We start from the raw sequence: 23,245 nt of genomic DNA on the forward strand, positions 1-23,245 counted from the left end.
CCAGTGGGTTCCATCAGCATTCAGCTGTGGCAGGTACAGGGCGACATCCCTGCCTATTCATCGGGAACCAATCAGAAGTAACAAGCTGATGTCTTCAGACCCCGGGTGGATGTGATTCTCCTCTACCATAATTCAGTCCCTTGAGTCCCAGCAACATCCTCATAAATCTCCTCTGCACTCTTTCCAACTTAATGGCATCTTTGCTATAGCTCAGAGTCTCAGCTCTCCAGGAAGACAATGAGCTCCACAGGATGCATAATCCTGTGTCTTCCACACAATACTTTCCTCCTTTAATCTATCCCTTTGCCCAAGTCTTTGGTAACCTGCTCTAATAACATATATGGCTTGGTGTCACATGCTTGTGAAATGCTGTTGGGCATTTACTAGGCTATAGGAGACATATAAATGCTTGCTGTTGTTGTTGTTGATGGTTGTGGTTTTGAGTGACATGGGTAGTGTCAAGGAGCTTGACAGCATGGATGAAAGTGCAGGTGAAATTCGGGCTGTTGGTTAGGCCTTGCACAGTGAGTAAGGGGACAAGTGACACTCAGTAGACGAGAGGATAGAGGAACAGAGGGGATATAAGTTGTAGAGTGTGGACAGGCTGCTGGGGTAACCCACGAGGCTGAGCCCTGATGGGCCAAGGGGGAAGCAGAATGTTTCAGTAGCATGAGATACAACAGGCTTTCAACCTTCTATGTGATCTGATAGGGAACACTGGCTGATCTTGTGTTTCCCTGCCATTTGTGGCATGAATAATTATTCCATCATCTGTGCCTCCAAGTCAGTTTAGCTCAACGTAAACTGGGGAATGGAAGTTAGGATGGTCCACACTGTCAGACTGACTGAAAAGACCAGGGTTCTCTGAATGGTAGCAATCAGTTACATGGGGTAGAAATGTACTTTCTGTGGTCACACTAAATATGTGACGTATTTACTCCTGCACGTTGAATTCCACTTATAAAATTCATGCCATTGGCTTCAAAGAAAACAAGTTTGAGAAGCAAGCATACGGCACTCCATTGGATATTTAGCACACATAAAACAGGAAGAAATCTCCACCCTGATGGCTTCCACTTGTGAAGGAGTCCAGAAATGAGGTAGCTATTATCAAATCCAATGAAGAGTTTAGGAGAATGTTTCTTATTCTGTGAGTGGTTAGTCTGTAGAGCTGGCTAGAGGACGAGTGGACAGTTGCATTTAAGGGAAGCTAGGTAAGCACTGGAGGGTGGTGTGACAGGAATACTTTGGCAATGGGAACCAAAGGTGTAGAGGCCAGGATCAGATCAGCCATGACATATCGAATAGTGGAGCAGGCCTGATGGGTTGTTTCACCTGCTGCTGCTCCCTATGTCCTTATAGGCTATGCCAAAGGTGGGTGAGTTAGGGGAAGGTATCATTGTGCAGCAGATTAGCCTTGCAAACATCACAGCATTCTGTCTTTCAGGTGTTGCTTTTTCAGTAATCTAATAAATGGATAAAAATCTGATTATATCTTTATGTAAAGGAGGAATGGCAACTGGAGTTTAATTCGGATAAGTATGAGGTGTTGTGTTTAGGGAAGACAAATGAGGGTAGGACTTTCGCAGTGAATGGAGTGTTGTAGAACAGAGGGACCTAGGAATATAAGTGCATGGTTCCCTAAAAGTGGCATTGCAGGTAGACAGGGTGGTGAAGAAGGCGTTTGGCACACTGGCCTTCATCAGTCAGGGCACTGAGTATAGAAGTTGGGATGTCATGTTACAGTTGTACAAGATGTTGGTGAACTCTCATTTGGAATATTGCATTCAATTTTGGTCACCCTGCTATAGGAAAGATGCCATTAAGCTGAAAAGAGAGCAGAGGAGGTTTACGAGGATGTTGCCAGGACTCGAGGGACTGAGTTATGGAGAGAGGTTGAGCAGGTTGCGACTTTTTCATTGGAGTGTAGGAGAATGAGGGGTGATCTTATAGAGCTGTATAAAATCATGAGGGACAGAGAGGGTGAATGCACTAAGTCTTTTTCTGGGGTTGGAGAATCAAGAACTAGAGGGCATGGGTTTAAGGTGATAGGGGAGAGATTTAATAGGAACCTTTTTCACCCAGAAAGTGGTCCAGTATATGGAACGAGCTGCCAGAGGAAGTGGTTGAGGCGGGTACGTTAACAACATTTAAAAGGTACTTGGACAGATACATGGATAGGAAAGGGTTAGAGGGATATGGGCCAAATGCGGGCAAATGGGACCAGTTAGGCCAAAGGGCCTGTTTCCATGCTGTATGACTCTATGTTCTTTATTAATGATCCTTTAAGTAGACAAGACTATGATGCTTTAATAACTTGGGGTCACTAAATTAGAAAGTCTTCATGATTTCAGATTTTCATGGGACGGGATTTCAGACCTCTGTAGCTAGAGTGTACATTGCATAATAGGTGCTGTAATTTAACCCTCTTTAAAAATCTAAGTTGTTTATTTGCTGTAAACTTCAATAATGGATCACCGTTATTGCAGGGGATTACCTTGCTGATGCAGTGAACATGGTTTCACGACCTAGCCGTGCATTGGCTTGTGAGTTGCCTAACACCCTTCCAGCAGGGTAGTCCTTGCTTAAGAATCTTCCTCCTTAAACTTAATTTCGTATATTACTGACACTCAGCAAAAATTGTATTTAGTTTCTGTAAATATACATTAGATAGGGTTAAGAGTAAAAGGAGCAAGGCTGCCAATTGCAATTGCAAGAGGATTTGTCAAACAGATTATTTCCCCACTTTTTCGATATTTTAATACCAACCAAAACAATATGGTGCAAAGAAAATGGGATAAGAAATTTGATGATTTTTCTCGCAGATTAAACTTCAATTCTTGGAGACTCTGGGTCAATCCTGGCAATTCTAAAGACAGGGGCTGCTTTCGGCAGGGATTTAGAAACATCAGATGAGAATCTGGGAAAGTGCAGATCAAGTTGCATTCCACTATTGTCCATTGTCTACTTCACATTCTCTTTCCAGGTGCAAGGGCATAATACCTAAGCATTTGTTTTCTTAATGTTTTTTTTCCAAAATACATTGTGTGTGTATGTGTTTGCATTGCATGAATTTTGATGGTTTGATGCTGTTTGGGGTGTTGTTGAAATAAAGCTGCAGTATCCATTTTATATTGTGGTACATATGGCCTTCCATCTTTTGTGTTCCCGCCACTATTATGAAGGCCCCTCAAACCCCATGAAACCTGGCACTAGCAGAATCAAGTACATGCAGTGAAAAATGTTAGCAACTAAACTGACCTCTGAAATTGAACTACTAAGCACCCATGTAGTAGATGCATTGACCATTGCACTACAGTGGAGAAGTGAGAGAAATGTGAATGTATAATACAGTGGGGTTTGCTTTGATTATATCATAAGATCCTGCCCAAAAGGTTTATTATTCACTTGAGAATGCTATTGCTAAATTTTACTTTGAAGATTTAACTTAGCATATAAAAAACTCTGTGGGTGGATATCCTGACCTTTGTCCATTAGCATCACCAAGTATCTTGAGCACACATTTCAGGATAATAGATCAGAAACATAGATTTGCTTTGTTACTACCTTTCTCTGCCCTGGAAGTTCTGGGCTTTTGCTGGGCTTGAGTCAGGCTTACATCTAATGTCAGCTCAAGTCAGTGAGGCACTCTCTGCCTCCTGCCTTATTTTCTAGCTTGCTTCGCTCAGGCCAATGTGAAATATCACAAGCGAATCTGTGGTGGCACTGTATGTTTCCCATTGTCCATGAGAAGCAACCTTTGCACTTTGTAAGGCAGTATAACAATGCTTGGACGCTTTATCAGGCACGTCGTTCAAAAAACTCCTGTTACAAGTTCTGTTAAGTGTATCGACAGGATGAAGGAAATGATGATTCAGAGACTTAGAGACTGTCCCTAAACCGAATTTGCAATCTACGTCTCTTTAATTCAGCCTCTGAATTTCCAAAGGCTGACACCTATACCCTCCGTTCCAATACTGAGTTAAGTACAGTTCGTCATTCTATATCTTCACGTTGTTATAGAATGCTATCATTTTCTGATAGAAAATTCTCAGGATGATCAAGAGTAGTACTGAATGATTCTCTTTGGAATACGACCATAGATTCTATCAATTTGTTGTTACCTGGAGGCACAATGAAAGCCCTAAAGCATCAATGACCAAACTGCATTGTTTTGAAAAGATGTGAACGTTGGAATTCACCTCACAGAATGGGATCACTTTATACACTACATCATCTGAATGTATTGCCTGAACTAATTTGCCATATTTGCAACATACCAAATTTTAATCGAATTGAAATATTGTCTGCTTGTGCATGATTGTAGGAATACAAAAAGGGTACTGCAACTTTAAATGGTTTTACATGGTGAGTGGTGCAAAGAATGTTTTTAAGGGCAAAATTTATCATCAATTGAACATCTTGCTGATGGAACATTAACTCAAAAGGGATAAAATACCTTTAATGGAACTCCAGGCAACAACAGTTCACTCTGTACAAAGATTAATAAGTTAACTTACAGTAATGTTCAAATTTTTAAATTTAATTTATATGGTAAATTACCTTACATTAGACAATACATAGCTAAAAATGGAAACTAAAATCAGATGCATGTTATATAATCATATTGCACCACTAACCCTGTGAAAGATTATCAATGGAGAGAAAATTAGGTCTCCCATTTGCTCAGAAAGATATTTTTCCCCTGTGTTTTCTCCTGAGGCAGTTTCACGACAGTAATTATTACCAGCCTGAGGGGTGGAAATACTCCCATGCACACAATGCTATTCTGGGACCATTTGGAGAACTGATGACAGAAGACGATATAATCCGTATAGAAAAGCAAATTGAAAACCTCCAGGTTATGCACAAGGTGCAGAAAGTGGAGACGGAACTAGAGCAACTGGAGCTTGAGCTTCAGCAACTGCTACCCGTGTCTACAACATTAGCACATGAACATTTTACCGTCAACCCAAAGCAGGTCCACGGTCAGGCAGACGACCTGCCTGCCTGGTGCAACAAGATTTCTATCCTCTTGAAAAGCATGGCTGTTCTTCTGGCCACCTTAGGAGGGAAGGAGGTAAATATTTTTGATATAATGTCTTCCCATAACCAACACAAGGCTCCAGTGGCTGAGCCAGAGAAGGATTCCTTGACCAAAGAGACAAATATGTACATAGGAAGGTCGCAGTCATTCAGTTCAACCAGAGAGGAGGTTCAGAAAGAAATCCTACAGTGTGGTGTGTCAGTCAAAAACATAAAGGCAAACTACGAGCTACAGCTGCAATCAAAAATGACTGATGATGCACAACACAGGGTTTACAAAAGGAAAAGATCTTTGCCTGTTGGACCTCAGGGTATGGAAACTGTTCTGGGACAATCCCGCAATTTTCATGCCAATGTGTCCAAAAACACGGAGTCAGACTGCAGAGTGCAACCGTATCCGGGCAAGCTTGGGTCAGGGATGATTGAAGAGCCACTAATTGTCCCAGTGCACATGCCATTACTGTATTCAATAGATAGCTGCAAGAATGATGTAGACCAGTGTTTATCTATAGATGACGAGACTTTATTCAGTCCAGACCTCATGACCAGAAGCCTTCCAGTCCAGACAGACCTCAGTTACGTGCAGCAGTACACAGACATGAGGAAGGAACGAATTGTGTTCCTCTTCCTCGAACACTGGAAGAAGTGGACATTTGTGGAATCTTTCAGGCAAAACCAAATGAGGTCAAATATTTCAGGTGCTCTAACAGAGGATTTTGAAGACATTCAGCACCACGATGGGCTTTTGTATAATACTTCGGAGTTACAGTCTGAACTAATGAGAGGACGAACTGATGATGATCGACTTCTCTACTTCATGAAGCAGAGGCAGGTGGTTGGGAAGCTGATAAGCCATTGGAGGACAATTATCTCCCAGGTTCCAACTCGACAAATCAGACGATTGAGTCGACATCACATGATATATTGGCCAGAGCATTTTCTTCCTCATGTAAATGGCGCACCTGTTGATTACAACAGCTTGAGCCTTGACCTCTTCATGCTTGGGTACTTCCAGTTACTGGAAATGAACATGACTCGAGTTGAGCGGAAATTTCGCCACCTTCTTTGCTACGAGATGTTTGATCGCCTGGGAAGCCACCGATGGGAGCTGATTCGAAGATTTCACAGAGTAGTCATGGAAGAGATTGAGTCTGGAAAGCGAGATTGGAGCGATGGATTTGAAGACATTAAGCAACAGTTTTTTGGAGATAGAGTTGAATTAGATAGTACTCACCAGCACAGTGCAACCTCCCAGAACAAGCAGGCAGAGATGAAGATGACAGAAATATCTCGACAGGAGTCATTTATGAGTAATTCAAACAGTTTCCCTGTCAGTGATAATACTGCAGATGAACAGATGGAAGGAGGCAAAGTTAGAAAAGATTCAATTCAACTCATCTCTGAACTTGGAGAATTCTGTAACAAAGAGATTTGTCGATATATTGATCGAAGTTTTTCATTCTGGAAGGAGAAAGAAGCAGAGTTATTTGATATTTAAACTGATATTTGGTGCTCTTGTCTTGCATCAGGTAGCTCATGAGGTAACGGAAGAGGCAGTTAATTTTCAAGAAGGGGAGATTAGATATGATGGTAGAAATGCTCAGGAAAGGTTTGAAGATGTGGTTATAAGCAGTCTGACCACAGGAAGTAGAAGCAGGCCTGGGCCCTTCAGCCTCTGATAGCTGCCCCAGCATTGAATAAAATCATGGTCGATCTTTTACATCAGTGCCACTGCCCTGGAATAACCCATTAGCCCTTAATGTCCAAATATCTACCAACTTCTGCTTTGAACATACTTAGCAACCAAGCTTCTACAACTCAAAGATTCACTACCCTCTTAAGGAAATTTCTTGTCTTACTCCTGAATGGCTGATCCATTGCTATGTGTTATTATATCCGTTACCTGGTGCATTGAGCTAAGTTATAAAAACCATCCTAAACTGTTGTAAAATTTATTTTGTTTAACCTTAAGTAAAAACATATTGCAGTGATTTTTAACTCTATTACCAGACACTAATTGAAACATACAGTTAAATTGTCATTGTATGGATAAACCAAGTACCAGTGGTAAAATATCCAGTTTTATGTTCACTTGACGTGTACAAAGCCCCTGTCATTGAGAGAAGTCTCTAACCTGCTAAGTCTCACCCTAAAATGTTCATACAAATGCGCTTTGTTCTTGGTTTGGTGAGAATTTCTTGGGCAAACCAGTTTTGCAGCTGTTCTAATCCACCACTATTCCTATTAATTTGCCAGTTTATCTTGGTAACTAGGCATCACATATGGTCACAGTGAACTTGAAAAGACAGTCTTGGTCTGTCTTCCTCTCTTTGGTCTGCTTTGATTGCAAACACATAACTAGATGTGGTCTGAAACAAATGAGGCCTAGTTATTTATTCCTGTTTCATTTGGAAATAAGATTCATGACCTCTTATAAGAGTTAAAAACCTCATCGTAGTGTTACGTCGCACTTTCTAATCAATTAATATACTGTGTTCCAGAGAGTGCTAGTGTGCAGAGACCAGACTTCTGACCTTTGAATATTGGGTTAGCATCCACTCAGGTGGGCTTGTCTGAAGTGAGTGGAATGCTGATTCCACACAGCATCCCACTGAATCTAGACAGAGTCATGAGTCAGCTCACCCACCCAGTCATGTATAGAAGAAAGCCGCAACAGGTCTTTTTTGGGTAGGCAGCGGTAGAAGAAATGAAATAAAAGAGAAAACAGAAAATGGTGGATGTACTTAGCAGGTCAGGCAGCATCTGTGGAGAGAGAAACAGAGTTAACCATACAGGTCAGAGCCTATTCTGACAAATGGGGCTTTTATCTGATATGTAACTCTGTTTCTCTCTCCACAGATGCAGCCTGACCTGCTGAGTGTATCCACCATTTTCTATTTTTATCTCAGATTTCCAACATTTGCTGTTTTTTTTCTCATTTACAGTGGGAGAAATGAGTAGCCAGATGTAGCACTGCAGGAGAGAAAGGCTCAAGCCCCATGGGTGGACCTTGATATAATTTCAGAGACAGACTGATTCAGATTCTGGTAAGCAAGTACAGGAAATTGCAGGATCTGTGAATGGGCAGGTTTCTGTAGGAAACGACTGCAGGACAGGTGGAGAGAGTCAGGTGGTGTTGTGACAGAGAAGGCCCAGGGATAGGGGAGGGCATTGGGAAATTATTGGGAGGAGGGTCAGAATTGCCAGAACATCAGTTTATCTACCAACCTGTATCACCTCTGCATTGAATCCACTGCATCCCTGTGTCCACACCATTCTCCCAATTTGTGACCTACCTTTCTAAACCCTCTAAGTAGAGTCCCCACTGTTCAATGTCCACTACAAATTTCCACAGTGTGTTGTTTCAGGTTTGGTACAGAACCTTATGGAACTCCACTATGTACCTCCCCTCAGTTCGAGAAAACAATCTCATCACAACTCTCTGGTCTTCCATCCCTTAGCCCCACGTTGCTGCAGTCCCTGGGATCACCTGAAAGCTGTGGTGGAAATCCATCCTGCTTTCATCTGTTGTGCTGACTGGTTGTTCCGTCAGTGTCCTCACATGACTCACAGCAACAGGTGGCGTGAGATTGGAGAACTGTTTCACCCACTGTGCAAAGGCTTGAGCCCTTTGCAAGATTCACTTGCATTCCCTTCTGTGCACCTTCCTGTTACCCTGATAGAAAGTGAGGGGATAGTTATCGAACTTCTCTCTTTTCTTCAAGATTTGTGAAAGTCCAAGCCGGTGTTTGTTGTATACTTGCCTACTGTTCTCAGTATTCAAACATCAGATAGTTCCTAGTTTGATTTCCTTCTGTTTTTGTTGGTGGATTTGATACCTCAACTAAAGTTTATACCATTGAGGCAGTGGTCACATTTTGGGTAAAGGGACCTCAATGTAATCATGTAAAGCCTCTGCCTTGCAGAATTCCCTATCTGGTGAACATATGTGTCTTGCAGCTTAGATGGTCTAATGGTATTATCCTGTCTTCCATCCAGTGCAAATGGAATTTACTTTTTTAAACAGTAGCATATCTGTCATGTTTAAAGAAAACTACCGTAATTGTTGAAGTTTGATATGAATGCTGTGGTGTAGTTTCTTGACGTACTAATTGACCAACAAATGAAACAGACCTTGTGATCTGAGGGCTTCCCCTGTGAAATGCAGCAAAGGTAGGGTCTTTTCTTCCTAACCAACGCAATGGCAGTGCTGGTTTGGTCGTGTATGTCATCACTCAATGGATGCTGAAAAGAATATAAAAATAGCATGGATGTATAAAAATATAGTACTTGTTTCAAAAATACTTGATCCATAAAATGTGTAAAGGTACACCACATTACAAACTAAATGTTGCCGTTCACATAATGAATACAGATTAATTAAATAAAATTCAGTACACCATAAATTCTAGGCGTCTCACTCCACTTCCAGTGTAGATTACATGACATTAGATTTTTCAAGGTTTTACATTGATTCCAGCTCCCTGATAAACAATGATAGGAGGGCTCCAAACTGCGTCTTTACCCCAATTGAGGCTTTGTAAAGTTGCACCAAGCATTGGTGCACCTCTTGGCATCTGGTCATGGATTTTTCAATAGCTGAATCTCCACAAAAACCACCACAACCCTTCCTGACCTTCTTCATGAAAGCACATTCCTGAGAATAATGACTAATAGGACAAAGAGGCTTCTCCAGTAATTCAGTTCTGCAAGCTTCAGGTGAGAATAAGGTTAGTGTTGTTCCTAATACACTTTGATGTCAACCAGCTTGTCAAAACTCACAGTCAAAGGCAACAAAAGATCCCTGCTCCCTAAGCATAGGAGAGAGGCAGGAGAAAGGAGGACTTTGAGGCAAAGGAAACTAATAAAATGAAAAAAGAGCACTAATGCAATTATTGTAACATAAATTAGACCGATGTGCAAATCCTCAGGATTCCTATACATGTCCCTGTCTCTGTTTTCCACTCATCATTTCCTTTCCACAATGAATGATTCATTCATTCCTTACTTTGGACGCATTGCTGAAGTTTTATATTGGATTAAATGAGGAACCTAAGTTAATGGAGCAGTGAAATAGAAGCCTCCTGTGTTTGCATTCAGCATCTGCATTGTGTTGTACCTTTTTGCATGCTTGTAATTCTGTCTGTTTTTATTTAAGGCACAGTTGTAGAGAGAGATATGTCTTTAGTTGTCGGTACCAAATATTGGCCTCTGGTTGGACTGCTGTCTGCACGCTTCATTCCATTGAAGTAGAACTGAATGCACAAGATGAAAGTAACCAGTGGCCAATGCTCTCACAAGTGTGTAGCATTAACAGCCAAAGACAAATTTCTGCTCCTGGGAGTTTTGCTTTCAAATCATAATTTGACTGCAAATTTATTCTGATTTTAAGCAGAACTGCATGTTTTGAATTGCTTAGAAGTTTGCTTTATTTATAAATAAAGTAAAATAAAGTAAAATAAAGTAAAATAATAAAGTCTCTTTATTTGGAAGGCTGACCTTTGATTAATATTTTAAATATATGTATTATGTTTGTTTTTTGAAAGTATGTCAAATGGATCATTTTGGAATATAAAGTTAGGGATTATTAAAGTGTGTCAAGTGTAAGATTAATCATACATCATTCAAGTAACTTTTGTACCACATCAAGATATTTCTCCTGATTCAACTTGACTTTATAAAGTTTTCCTTTGACCAAAAGCAAGTCCATACAGTTGAGCAATAAAAATTACTTTGAGCCTTATAAAGATGTCTGCACAATGTTTCAAGTTAGATTTTGTGGGGTGTAAGGTGCAAAGATACAAAGGTACAAAAACATTTTAAATGGGAAAATTATGGCCATTCCAAAGCAAACTGAGTGAGGCTTGAAGGCGTTCATTTGCTATAGATCGGGAAGTTTGCACCTGTCCTCACCCAATGCCCACACACACATGCATTATTTCCTTTCTGTTAGTAGGTTCGGAGTCGAACTCACCAATTGTACCCTTCGCTCCAGTCCAGGCAACCAGTGTCACTGCTGCCATCTGGTGTTTTCCTTTGATAACTGGCTAAGTCTCCACTATGTTCTGTTGTTCATAACAAAGAGCCCTGGCTGCTTTTGTGTACAGCTGCTTCCAAACGTTAACAATGCGTAAGAAGCTGAGCCCGGGGGCTGAAGGTCCTGAGAACAGATTGGGCCATGCGTGAGCACAGTAACTTTATTGTGCAGAGTGATTTGTAACTGCTTTAACATTCCACACTCTTGTCAGCGATGGGGGGTGCAGGTGAACTGCTGCCTTGAGCACACTATGACTGGCCCCGTTCCCAGGACAACCTGCATTCCTGACTTCACCACCTGTGAACAGGCTCGAATCCCACTGAGTTTCTTAAACAGTCCAAGATTCATCTTGAGGCACTTGGTTACCTTCATATAAATTCATTACAACTCCCTCAGGAGCTAAAGAACAATTTATTTACTGTTTCCTTCAGTCCGGGAAGGACTCGGGATTCTCCTGATGGAGCTGGAGTGGAGTTCTGTGCCTCCACAGGAACCTCCATTCCAACTATATTAATGATTCCCAGGCCCACAATGTAAGACACGGTCTCTGTCCTTGACTGGGGAGGGGGAGAGGGAGGGTCCTCCACCTTGTCACACATCCACCAGCAGGCTAGATGCATGGGACCTTGGCCCCCTGGACATTCTCCCCAACAACTTGGATGATAGAGAGGGGAGGATTCAAAGAACAATTGCAACATTTTCCCTTTTTTTTACCCCGGATCAATTAATTAATCTTAGGATCCCTAGAGCCAGAAGGGATGACCAGGCAAGATTTCAGTGTAAGGTGGATATCCTGTGACTCTGGCTAGAAAAGATGGAATTGAGGGAAGGCTGCTGTCTTTGTTCTATCCTGCTGTTATAAGACTATTGAACGTCCAAAAAGATGGACTCCTGATCTCACAATCTACCTCGTCATGGCCCTTGCACCTTATTGAAGGGCCTGCACTGCACTTTCTCTTTAACTGTAACACTTTATTCTGCACTCTTTTACTGCTTTTCCCTTGTACTACCTCAATATACTGTTGCTGTGAAATGATCGGCATGGATGGCATACAAAACATTTTTCACTGTAGCCCTGTACAATAATAAACCAATTACCAGTTATCCTGGTAACAGCAAAGGCTGTCAGTGAGAGAGAAAATTGGAGAAAAAGATTTTATTCAGAGCAACAATGTATGTCATTCATGATTCATCACATGTAACAAAAAAAAAGTCCCCCAGGTATGATTTTTGGCTTCAATGCAATGATTTTGGTCCCACAAAACTTGCTTTATCCATAATAAGTACAGGAGCTACCTTCACTGTGCCCAACAATTCACATTCCCTTACAATGCATCGATGCCACTGATGTTTTTTCTTTAAACTTTCCATCGGTGAAGCGTTTGAGAGGCTGTTACACAGGGCCCAGCCCTCAGTGTCCAGTGTCGGCAGGACCCTACAATGTGCTCCTTCCCCACTAAGCCTTTGCGGTGGCTGCACTGAGTTTCAGTGGGTCCCTCAGCACGTACTCTTACATCTCGGAACGTACCAGTCTGCAGCATTTTCTTGCGGACCTCACCTTATACTGGAAGATCGACAGGTTTCAGGCAGACCAAAGTGCATTTTACACCAAGTTAGTGTTCTTCCAGTAGAAATCGATGTTAGTCTCAGCGTATGTCCCTGGGAACGGCCTCTGGGGCACAAACTACTGTGTTACATAGCTACTCAGGACAAACCTCGACAAAGACCACTTCATCTATTTCCAGACATTCGTGGCACACACATGGCCTGAAACATATTGTCTACAATATTGGGTGGGCATTTGTCGCTACCCATCAATGGGTTGCAAGAGCACCTTTAGCTAATGTGGTGATCTATAACATTGCTAACAACAACTTCAAGCACAGTGAGGTTTGCTGACAGGATTATCTGTTGCACTGATTCTATTAGCATCACATCCTATTTCCTAAGACACAGACAGTAAGTTCTGGAGATGTTCTTGTCAGGCAGCACCTGTGGAGAGTAAAATAGTTTGGGGTCAATGATCTTTCATCAGAATCGTATTGTATATGGTTGGTGGTTACCTGAAGTCAACACAATCAGTGATTCAATGACTGCAGCACATCACCTCGACTCAGGACATTTTATATTGTACAGGTTGGCGGTGACTGGGGTCAATAAATTAGTGGATATTAGACCTCACTTGTTAATAAGAACCTGGTCGGTCTTTTCTACAGATTTGATCTTCATTTCACATTTTGCATTGAAAATGTGTTCCACATACTTACCGTCCCTGCAATTAAAAAAATGCTTTTCTCCTTTGTTTATGTTGTTCATATGACCGTGAACCCTTGACCGTAAACCCGACACAAACCTGATCAGATTCAGTTTGTGCAGGTGAGAAGTTTCTCTCTTATTCCATCTCAGTCTTTGCTTTTCAAGAGAGGAAAGGCACAAGGTAGTAAGTTTTTTCTCATGCATCATTTCTTCAAGTTCTGTGATATGCAAGGAGAAGGACCATCTCTATCGGCAGGAGCAGAGTAAGGGAAGGACCTCAACAAGCCTATCTATGAAGAGGTCATTGAAAAGGTGGAACATTTTGGAGCTATTGCCTCAGTCAAACTGTTCATAGAAGGGGAAGAGGATCTCAAGGATATCTGTCTTACCAGAGGAATTGTAGGAAAGAAAGTGGAGAACATGAAGCAGAACATCCTGCCTAAAAGAACATGAAATGTCGGGGATCTCTTTTCCAGAGAACTTCCGGCCAAGTAAACTCTTCCTCAATAACTGGGCAATCTGTTCAGAGATGTGCCAGACCAATTTTTACCAGTGGTTTCCATTTATTTGGATTTCCTGGAGTTGTAAATCATATAGAGAATAGGTACTTGACCACACCTCAAACTATTTGGAGAAACAATTTGGTTTTCATTAATAATCGCCAACAATTTCTTTCTTTCAATAGGTCAGTCGACACATATCTACAAGGAACAATCGCATCCTCTTTAAAACGTGAGCTGGTATACCCCAATGGCTTGACAGAAATCCTTGGTGCTGTTCTATGGAGCTTCTTGTAGGAATCTCTGGGACATCTGTGAATGATTACATTTCTCTATGAGTTGTGTATGGACTTCTCCACCTTTGCCATGATTTAGCCACATAGGTCCTAGAATCATAATGTTTCTCTTCTTCTCATTATCAGCACAGCAGTATAGATACAACAGGGCAATATTTCAATCCTTTTTACCCATCCTTTTCACTTCATTATGAGATTCCTATCACTAGCATATAATGTATAATGAACAAAGATGGGCATCAGATTGGCATACTTACTTAGAAATATTTGTTTACTTGCAAAGTTGTGACTACATTCTTTGAAGTGTTCAAACTTAAATGGACTAAAGGATATCAGAAGATATTAAAGCAGCAAAGATCCTGTTAAGCTACAACAGTTATTTGAGGGATTGGACAGTGCCCTTAATAATGGCACAGCAGCCTCTGTCCGCAAGAGAGGCCAGTCAGGACCTTGGTTGAATCTGTCATCTGACAGATGGGATCCTGACAATGCAGCGCTCCTTCAGCATGGCAACGGAGTTCTAAATGTTAACCTCCAGTCGTTGGAGTGGGCTCAACGGCAAGAGTGTGACTGTTGAACAAAAGCCAGCATCTGCGTAACAACTGATGCGGCATTGTTACTCAAAGCAACCTTCCATGGAGTGGCAGGAGATAAAAACAAAGTGCTGGAGGAACTCAGCGGATCAGGCAGCACCTGTGGAAGGAAACGGACAGTCGACGTTTTGGCTGCAGACTCTTCAATCAGGTCAGATGAAGGGTCTCAACCAGAAACGTCAACTGACCATTTCCTGCTGCCTGACCCGCTGAGTTCCTCCAGCACTTTGGTTGTTTTTGCTCCAGGTTCCAGCATCTGCGGTTTCTTGTGTCTTCTCTCTACAGAACAGAAGAACATGAGGTTTGGGATTTCTCTGGGTAATTTTTTGAAGCTTACAAATACCTTTTTTATCAAGATGTACCATAAATAAGAGAACTATGATGTGGGTTGGATGTCTCCGTGTTGGCTGGGCACTTCATAACCTTCTGATTCTGCTTTCCCTCATTTCTGAACCCTTGGACATCCCTGAATATATTTGCTTCGCCAATGGTAGCCATTGCCTTCAGTTAACCTCTGGTGTTCCCTCCCAAAACCTCTCCATTGTTCCTTCCCCCTTTAAGATATCCGTTAACGCCTGTCAGCAGGCTGTCGGTCATCAGCCCTGGTGTACCCTCTTGCGTCTCTCATTTAATTTTGTTTGACAACTCTCCTGTGAAGCACTTAGGATGTTTTAGCTGTTCTAAATGGAAGTAGTTTTTATGCTGTTTAACAAAAATGTATATTTCCAGAAAGCATGTAGAGCCTTCATTTAACTAACAATTATGATTCTATAAAGAAGATGTCCTGCTGAAGTTGTAGGAAGGAGGTATTGTTTTCATGGTGCCTTGTAACAAAGTGACTGTCACGACATAAACATGGTCTGTAACTTTCATTTCGAAATAAAGCTAGCCTATCTGGTGGCCTTCACCAACCCACTCATGGCAGACACTTGAGTCTTTTTTTTTACATTATTGCAATTCCCAGGGGAATAATTAATTATTGAAAGCCCAGCTTATCTTACTGTCAATTAATCTATCAAAATACAGTGGGGGCTGTCCAAGTCTGGCTACTGCAGTGTGAGGTTGAGTCAGTCAGTACTCACAGGATAATGGCTTATCACCGAGGTCTCATCTTTCAGAGCAATCTCATTAATTATAGTGCTCCTATTAATTAGGTCATTGAAAACACTGCAGGGGCTTAGATTTCATATATGCTTGAAATAAAGGTACAATGAATTTGGTTAAATTGCATTATATGTTCTTAATATATTTACTGAATATAGTGAATTAACTTTTGAAACATTCCTGTATACAAGTCTTCATACAGTCTCCTGGGTCCTCCACATTATTTATTAAATTATGCTGAGGATAGAAGTGTTACCAATGTAAGAAAGCTTGGTGTCAACACAGGGCAGGGAGACGAGATGGGCAGTGGAGTGGAAAACATAGTGGCAAAACCCAGAGAAATGTGTTGAGGTTTGCTGTGATAAATGTGTCGTCAATTTGTAACCTTCTGATGTCAATATTAAGAGTTGCTGATGTTTTCATTGTGCGGGCGTGTTCCCAAGTTATGCTCCTAACTCCACATTACCAGTAAAAACCAGATCTTGTGTGCAGATCTGTTAACCAACCTCCAAAGGGAGTGGGTCTAACATTGGCAAGTTTAGAGTTTGGCTGCAGTTCTGTGAATGGTTTAGAGTTACAGCCTCACTCTAAAGACTTGAACTCAAAATGTAGCCCCAAGCTCCAGTGCTTCATTGAGGAGCATCAATGGTACCATCTTCCACATGGGAACAATGAAACAAAGCCCAGTCTACCCTGGATGCACAGAAGAGACTCCAAGGCATTGCCTTGAGGAAGGACAGATGGATCGTCCCAGTGCCCTACCCAACACTTCTCCCCCAATTAAACCACTGCATCAGAACATCTGCTCACTGACCACATTGCTGTTAGTGGGAGCTCACTGTGGGCTAATTAACTGCTGTGTTTACTACATGACAATTGTGTTACATGCCAAAGATTATGAAAGGCAAGTTGTTTCTAGATTTTCCCAAATGGTAACCTTTGACATTAGAATCTTCTAATTTGATGATCCGTTTGAAGGAATTTTTAATTTTCCATTTTGCAATCTGAAAAACTCACTCCACCATATATGGTCTGTTACTGTGCTGCAGGACCTACTCAAAGAACACCGGGGAACAACTTCTTCTTCGAAGACAGTTCAAGGATGACTTATCTCCAGTCCTATTTTGTGGGTTCTGAGTGGCTAATGAGACCACTGCAGGTTCTTCCATGGATGGGGCAGGAGGTACCTGACAGTTGGGTTGTTTTTGACGTGTTAAACTTCTTACACAGAGCACGTGTGCTCCTGACGTATGATCTTGAGGTTCTCAATGCCAACTGAATGATCCTTCTCCACTTTGAGAGCTTATGGGCCAGGGATTCTCAAGAGTCAGTGGGGATGATCCACTTCTTCCAGGAGACTTTGAGAACATCCTTGAATCCTTTCCTCCATCTACCTGCCAATCTCTTCCCATGAACAAGCTCGGAATAGTGTGTCTGCTTTGGGAATCTGCCCTATGGAGCCCATTGAGCACAATTAAGGGCTCAGGGCTGGGTTCATCAGCCTGGGAGAAGACCCTGACATAGATCCACTTACTCTTCCAGAGAGTTTGGAGGATTTTGTGGAGACAGAATCAGAGGAGTTTTTCCAATGCCTAGAGATTCCTGCTGTAGGTGGTCTCGTCTCAGACACGTGGGAGGGCAGGGATCACTGCTGCCCACTAGACCATGAGTTTTACACCTGGATCAAAGCTCAAACACACAACAGTTACACAGTATACCGTGTCATTGAAACCAAAACTGATGAACAGATAACAGAAGTGACGGCATCTCAGAGGCACTCTATCAGCTTTTCAGTACTTTGGAAACACATTGAAGGTGCTAAACGAATGCAAACATTTCTTTCTCACAGCCATTGAAGTTTGTTTATGGTCTTGAAGTTGTAGAAGGAGACACAGGAGGTATTCCTAATCCAGCAAACAGCAATGATATTGGCGTAAAATATAAAGCTGACTCAGTAACAAAGTTGCCAACAGGTCAGCAGTTGAGAAAGAGGGTGGAGGATGGTGTGGGTCAGGAAGTTCTGACCCACTATTAGGAGGTGCAGGGAAGGAGCTGGGATTTGGACAGGAAGACTGGAGGTGGAGCCAGGATTGGCCAAGGGTCTGGAGGTCAAGGGGAGGGCACTCCAACTGCTGACTTACTGAGGGTGTCACTCACCTCAAGGGGGGCGGCAGTTACAGCCTCAGTTTCACTGCAGAGTCTCCTGGGAAACTCTTGCTGAATGGTCTGATTCCAAGTGCAGTGTAGAGCTAAATTTAAATATACAAAGAATCAGCTCTCGCGCCACGATGAGACACTGTGTGGGCCCAGTATCCACCGCAATGCACAGCCTGCCGAGATGGGACTCTCAGATTTTGCATCTATGTTTGAAGGGTTGGGGACCATGGCATTACAATGAGGACTGTGTTGGACTTGCACAGACTGGCCCAATTGTCACCTGTCTCCTAACCCCACCCGAAGGTAGTCCAGATATTTCCAAGGTATCATCACTGTCATGATGTGGGAAATGTCGCTGAAATATTCATGGATGAATGGGGTGAGATAGTGATAAAACAGGTGCTTCGATGAACTGAGGGAAGTTTCCTTCTGAATGGGAGTCATGATTTAAGTGTCTGATACGTTAATTATTTGCAAAGACAGAGAGAACAACTGTTCATGGGGATTGTGGGGTGGAGGGGAGAAGTCTTACGATGCAGAGAATTGTGAGGATGCGGAACGTGCTGTCTGAAAGGGCAGTGGAAGTTGACCAATCATCACTTTCTGCAGATAATTGGGATAAATACTTGAAAAAGGAAACAAGGAATGCAAATAGAGAAAGATCAGAGAATAGTAGGAGCACAGATACAATGGGCCGAATGGTCCCCTCCTGAGCTGTGAGATTCTATGACTTAATCAGCAAGGGAGATGCTAATCTATCCAATTCTTCTGTGCAGGAGGAGCAGGAAGCAGCTCGTTTAGCCAGCCTGCCCGCATGGAGGAGAGATATAGTGAAAAAGAAACTGGAGGAGGAAAGGTATTTGATGCAGGAATTTCAAAGTGAAGCATTTGTCCAACATTTTACTGCAATTTGAAGTATTTTGCAAGAGCTAATCTTCTATTTTATTTTCTTCCCTTTTCTTCCAGGGAGCAGAAAAGGTTAGTGTTCTTTTACTAATTTTCTGTGCCGGTGTAAGACTCAGAACAAAATTATTTATAGTAAAGGTCCAATCTCCCTTTGGGATTTACTCGGACAGGGTTTCATTGCCTGCCCCACTGACCCACAGTCCATTAACAAGGCAGATAACCAACAGTCAGTCGAGGGAGGATGAAGAGCCACATTCAGTTTTGTTGGATTTTTTTGTGATTAGTTCACAGGTAGTTTGTACCATAACTTGTACCCAATAAACTGTGAACATATAAACACACAAAAAAGATTTGTTTGTGGTTTTGTGCTAATAAGATAAGATAAGATATCTTTATTAGTCACATGTACATTGAAACACACAGTGAAATGCATCTTTTGCGTAGAGTGTTCTGGGGGCAGCCCGCAAGTGTGGCCATGCTTCCAGCGCCAACAAAGCATGCCCACAACTTCCTAACCTGTACGTCATTGGAATGTGGGAGGAAACCGGAGCACCCGGAGGAAACCCACGCAGACACGGGGAGAACGTACAAACTCCTTACAGACAGTGGCCGGAATTGAACCCGAGTCGCTGGTGCTGTAATAGTGTTACACTGACCACTACATCACCGTGCCTGCCCACGGTACCCTTTGGAACCCTTTAATTCATTATTTTATGATTCTAAGGTCAATGACTCCAGATTTACAACTATTTTTGTTCAGTGCGAAGGTACATAATAGCAAGAGCTAAAAAATCAGCCAGGTTCCCTGTTGCCAAAGTTATCTCTTAGAGAATATGTGCCCAGAAACTTTGAATATATAGGAAAAAATAGCTGGGTTAGAGGTTACAATTTTTCCACTGTAAGTAGGGTAACTTCAGCTAGTTCATGATCTGCCATGTCAACCATCATTCAATACAATAACCATGATACAGTGACTGGTTACTGACTAATCTCAGCACTCAGTCTGTTATTTGGTCTGTGATAGACCCAACCACATGCTCCAGGAAGCTTGGTTACTGTGATGGTGAAACAGTTAGTGTTGCTGCCTCACAGCTCCAGGGACCCAGGTTAGATCCTGACCTCTCGTGCTGTGTGTGTGGAGTTTGCACGTTCTCCTTGTGATTGTGTTGGATTCCCTGGGCGCTCCCACATCTTAAAGGCGTGCTGGTTGATAGGTTGATTGGTTACTGTAACCTGTCCCTAGCAGAGGTGGATGGCAGGAGAATTGAGGGGAGTTGATGGGCAGAGAGAGAGAGCAGGTTACAGGGAAATAATTGGGGAAAGGACACTGGTGGGATTGCTCTGAGAGCCAGCATCCTTCGATGGTATTATAAATACGATGTGAGGGAGAGTGTTGGGAAACAGATGCCCAAAGTCACTCAATCTTTTCAGCCCAAAGCTAAGCTGCCATTTACAAATCAGCTAAACTTTTACATGTAACTGTAGTGACTTGAACGAGGCACCAGAGAGCAATCATTACAGGTGAAGTCTTAAACCATACATCTTTTGGGAGAGGAGGTGAGAAAATTGATGGTAATGGTATTGGGTATTAAGTTACTTCACAACAATGTTGTTCAAAAGAAATTAATAAAAGGAACTCAGACCCATTTCATAGAATCATTGAAACATACAGCACAGAAACAAATCACGTCCATGCTCACCGTGATTTTTCTTTTAAATTTTATTTGCAGCGTGGTAATAGGCCCTTCTAGCCCAACAAGTCCATGCCGCCCATTTTTAAACCCAAGTAACCTACCCGTACGTCTTTGCAATGTGGGAGGAAACCCACGCAGACACGGGAGAATGTACAAACTTCTTACAGACAGTGACGGGAATCGAACCCTGATCACTGGTGCTGTAATAGCGCAGCGCTAAACGCTACACTATCTCTGTCTATCATTTGCCTGCCTTAGGCCCGTATCCCTGTATGCCTTTCCTATCCAAGTACCTGTCCAAATGCCTTTTAAATGTTGTACGTCGTAATTGTATCTGCTGCCTTATAATCATTGTAATTGTATGCATACGTGCATCTATTGTATGCATTGTATAATTGCATGCATGCTTCTATTGTATGCATTGCGTAATTGCATGCATGCACGCATTTATTGTATGCATTGTATAATTGTATTCATGCATGAATGCATATATCTTTCATGCATCTTTCTCGGAGATGGTTGTTCGTATCACTGAGTAACAGATTACCTGTGATTTAGGAAAGAGGAGGAGGAGCTGAAGAGGATTGAGGAGGAGAAAATTAAGGAGCAGTCTGAGAAACTGCGCACTCTTGGTTACGACGAGTCAAAACTGGCACCTTGGCAGCGGCAGCTCATCCTGAAGAAAGGGGATTTAGCAAAACATGAATGAGACTCTTTGAACCTTCTTTCATTTCTGCTGTAGTGTAGACCACGCTGTTCAGTAAGAGATGGATCCCAAGGGTCAGCTCACTGCTAAACATGCTGGGCCTCCACAGCACAGCCTACTAGTAGTCAATAGCTCTTTCTTTGGGTGGTATCTCCCATGTAATTCACAAGCCAACATTGAGGGAGATATTTCATGCTTCTGTCTGCACCTGAACCTCCCTCACTCTAACCTTCTTATCCCCAACTTGCTCCAAAGTATTCACTAGACAATTGCTTGATTTCTATGGAAAAAGCTCTCTACTATCATGGTAATTGTGGTCTGTAGATTTGCTACCCAGAATAAAACCCAGTTATGATGTCACGTGTTCCAGCTATAAAATCAATCCATTTTCCATCTGTAAAATAACAATGCAGTTTTAAAGTTATCTGGAGTGTTAAATAAACTCACACAGCTGGCAGTTTTGGGCACTGGCAACATGTTGAGTAATTGAGTTTGAGCTCATTGAAGAGCAGAAGTGTGAAGGTTTACCAAGGCAGGAGTTGACTCACCTGGTGTCTGCATTGCCCAGGGCAGAACTGAGGCAAAGAGACCAGGAAGGTCCATGCCCTGTATCCCCAGACAAAGCCCCCACCATCTCTGTCAGGTGGGCTGATCTCAGCTAGGTCTGCACTAGATCGCCTAACAATTCAGAGTGAGCTGAGGAAAAATTAACTAACAGGGTTTCCAACTCAGGTGGCAGGATCAGACGAGGATTGGTTATGCTGCCTTTCCACAGTCTGGTATCCATCCACTGAGCCTTACAACCTAGGGCTGCACTGAAGGATACATATGTAAACCTAGATACCAGGTAATCGGCCAATCAAGCTATCAGCAGCCTGCAACTCCATGTCTTGAAATTGGTGAAGGAACTACCAGTAGTCCTCCAGCGAGATGTGACCTCCCACTGCCCACCCCAGTTACAGCAGTCACACTGCCCAAACCAACTTACATTGAGAGCAGGTAAAAGCCTCACTGAGCAGTACTAGACACCAACAGGATTGTTACACAAACACAATTGTACGAATTCCTGTCCAGACTCTGGCAGATTCTGTCTCTATCAATTTTGTATATAATCAAGTAGAGGCCACCTTATTTCTGTTGTGCACCTGTTCTTCAGATTTTAGTGTGTGTACAAGGAAGCTACCTCTGCAAATCCTGTGTAAAGAAATGCACACAATGTTACATACCACAGTTCATGAATATTATAAACTTTCTTGGATGCCATATGACTTAAGGGAGACAATTGATGCAGATGTCACTGCCATTAGCCTGTTTTTCACAGATTTAACATCCTGTTTACAATCCTGTACAATTAGTTTTTCAGCAGCTCTCTCTCTACTTCCTGGAACATCCTGACCAATAAAAAATAAACCACTGAAACAATTTTCAGGTTGTTGTTTTTCTGCAACATTTTCATGGGGTGTCGCGAGAGAAGGGCGGCAATTAATTGCTGAGGAAATGGAAATTGTTCATTATAATGCAGTCATCTCCGAGAAACAAGGGGAGAATCAAGGTTTGGTTACCATGCAAAGTATTGCTGGCTTGTTGGACTCGCCTCTGCTGATGCTCATGGAACTGAGTGTTCGGGAGTGGATTCATCTGTATTGTGATACCCTGGCAGGTAGTAAGCATTGGTGACCAAAGAATATTTTTTGCCTCTATGATCTGGTCTGGTGTGAAAATTAGCTACATTGCTCCCCTACCTTACAACTGAGAACCCCTTAAAAGACGGAGAAGCAAGAGACTGCAGATTCTGGACATCTGGAGCAACACACAAAACGCTGGAGGAGCTCAGCGGGTCAGGCAGTATCTATGGGTCTTGACCCAAAACATCGACTGTCCATTTCCCTCCATAGATGCTGCCTGACCTGCCGAGTTCCTCCAGCATTTTGCGTGTTTCTTTAGAAAGAT

The 23,245-nt window shown here is 42.3% G+C and overlaps 1 protein-coding gene across 1 annotated transcript in view; it reads left to right on the forward strand.

Annotated features, from left to right (window-relative positions):
- Window positions 1-22,696, forward strand: part of espn (espin) — a 126,105-nt gene extending 103,409 nt beyond the window's left edge. The window contains exons 12-14 of the mRNA XM_052039432.1: window positions 18,766-18,845; window positions 18,956-18,967; window positions 21,148-22,696. Coding sequence (XP_051895392.1) covers window positions 18,766-18,845; window positions 18,956-18,967; window positions 21,148-21,298 — 243 coding nt within the window. The 3' untranslated portion in view covers window positions 21,299-22,696. The remainder of the gene's footprint in view (window positions 1-18,765; window positions 18,846-18,955; window positions 18,968-21,147) is intronic.
- The last annotated feature ends 549 nt before the right edge of the window (window positions 22,697-23,245 follow it).

The sequence above is a fragment of the Pristis pectinata genome, chromosome 26, assembly GCF_009764475.1.
Source record: "Pristis pectinata isolate sPriPec2 chromosome 26, sPriPec2.1.pri, whole genome shotgun sequence".
Lineage (NCBI taxonomy): Eukaryota > Metazoa > Chordata > Chondrichthyes > Rhinopristiformes > Pristidae > Pristis > Pristis pectinata.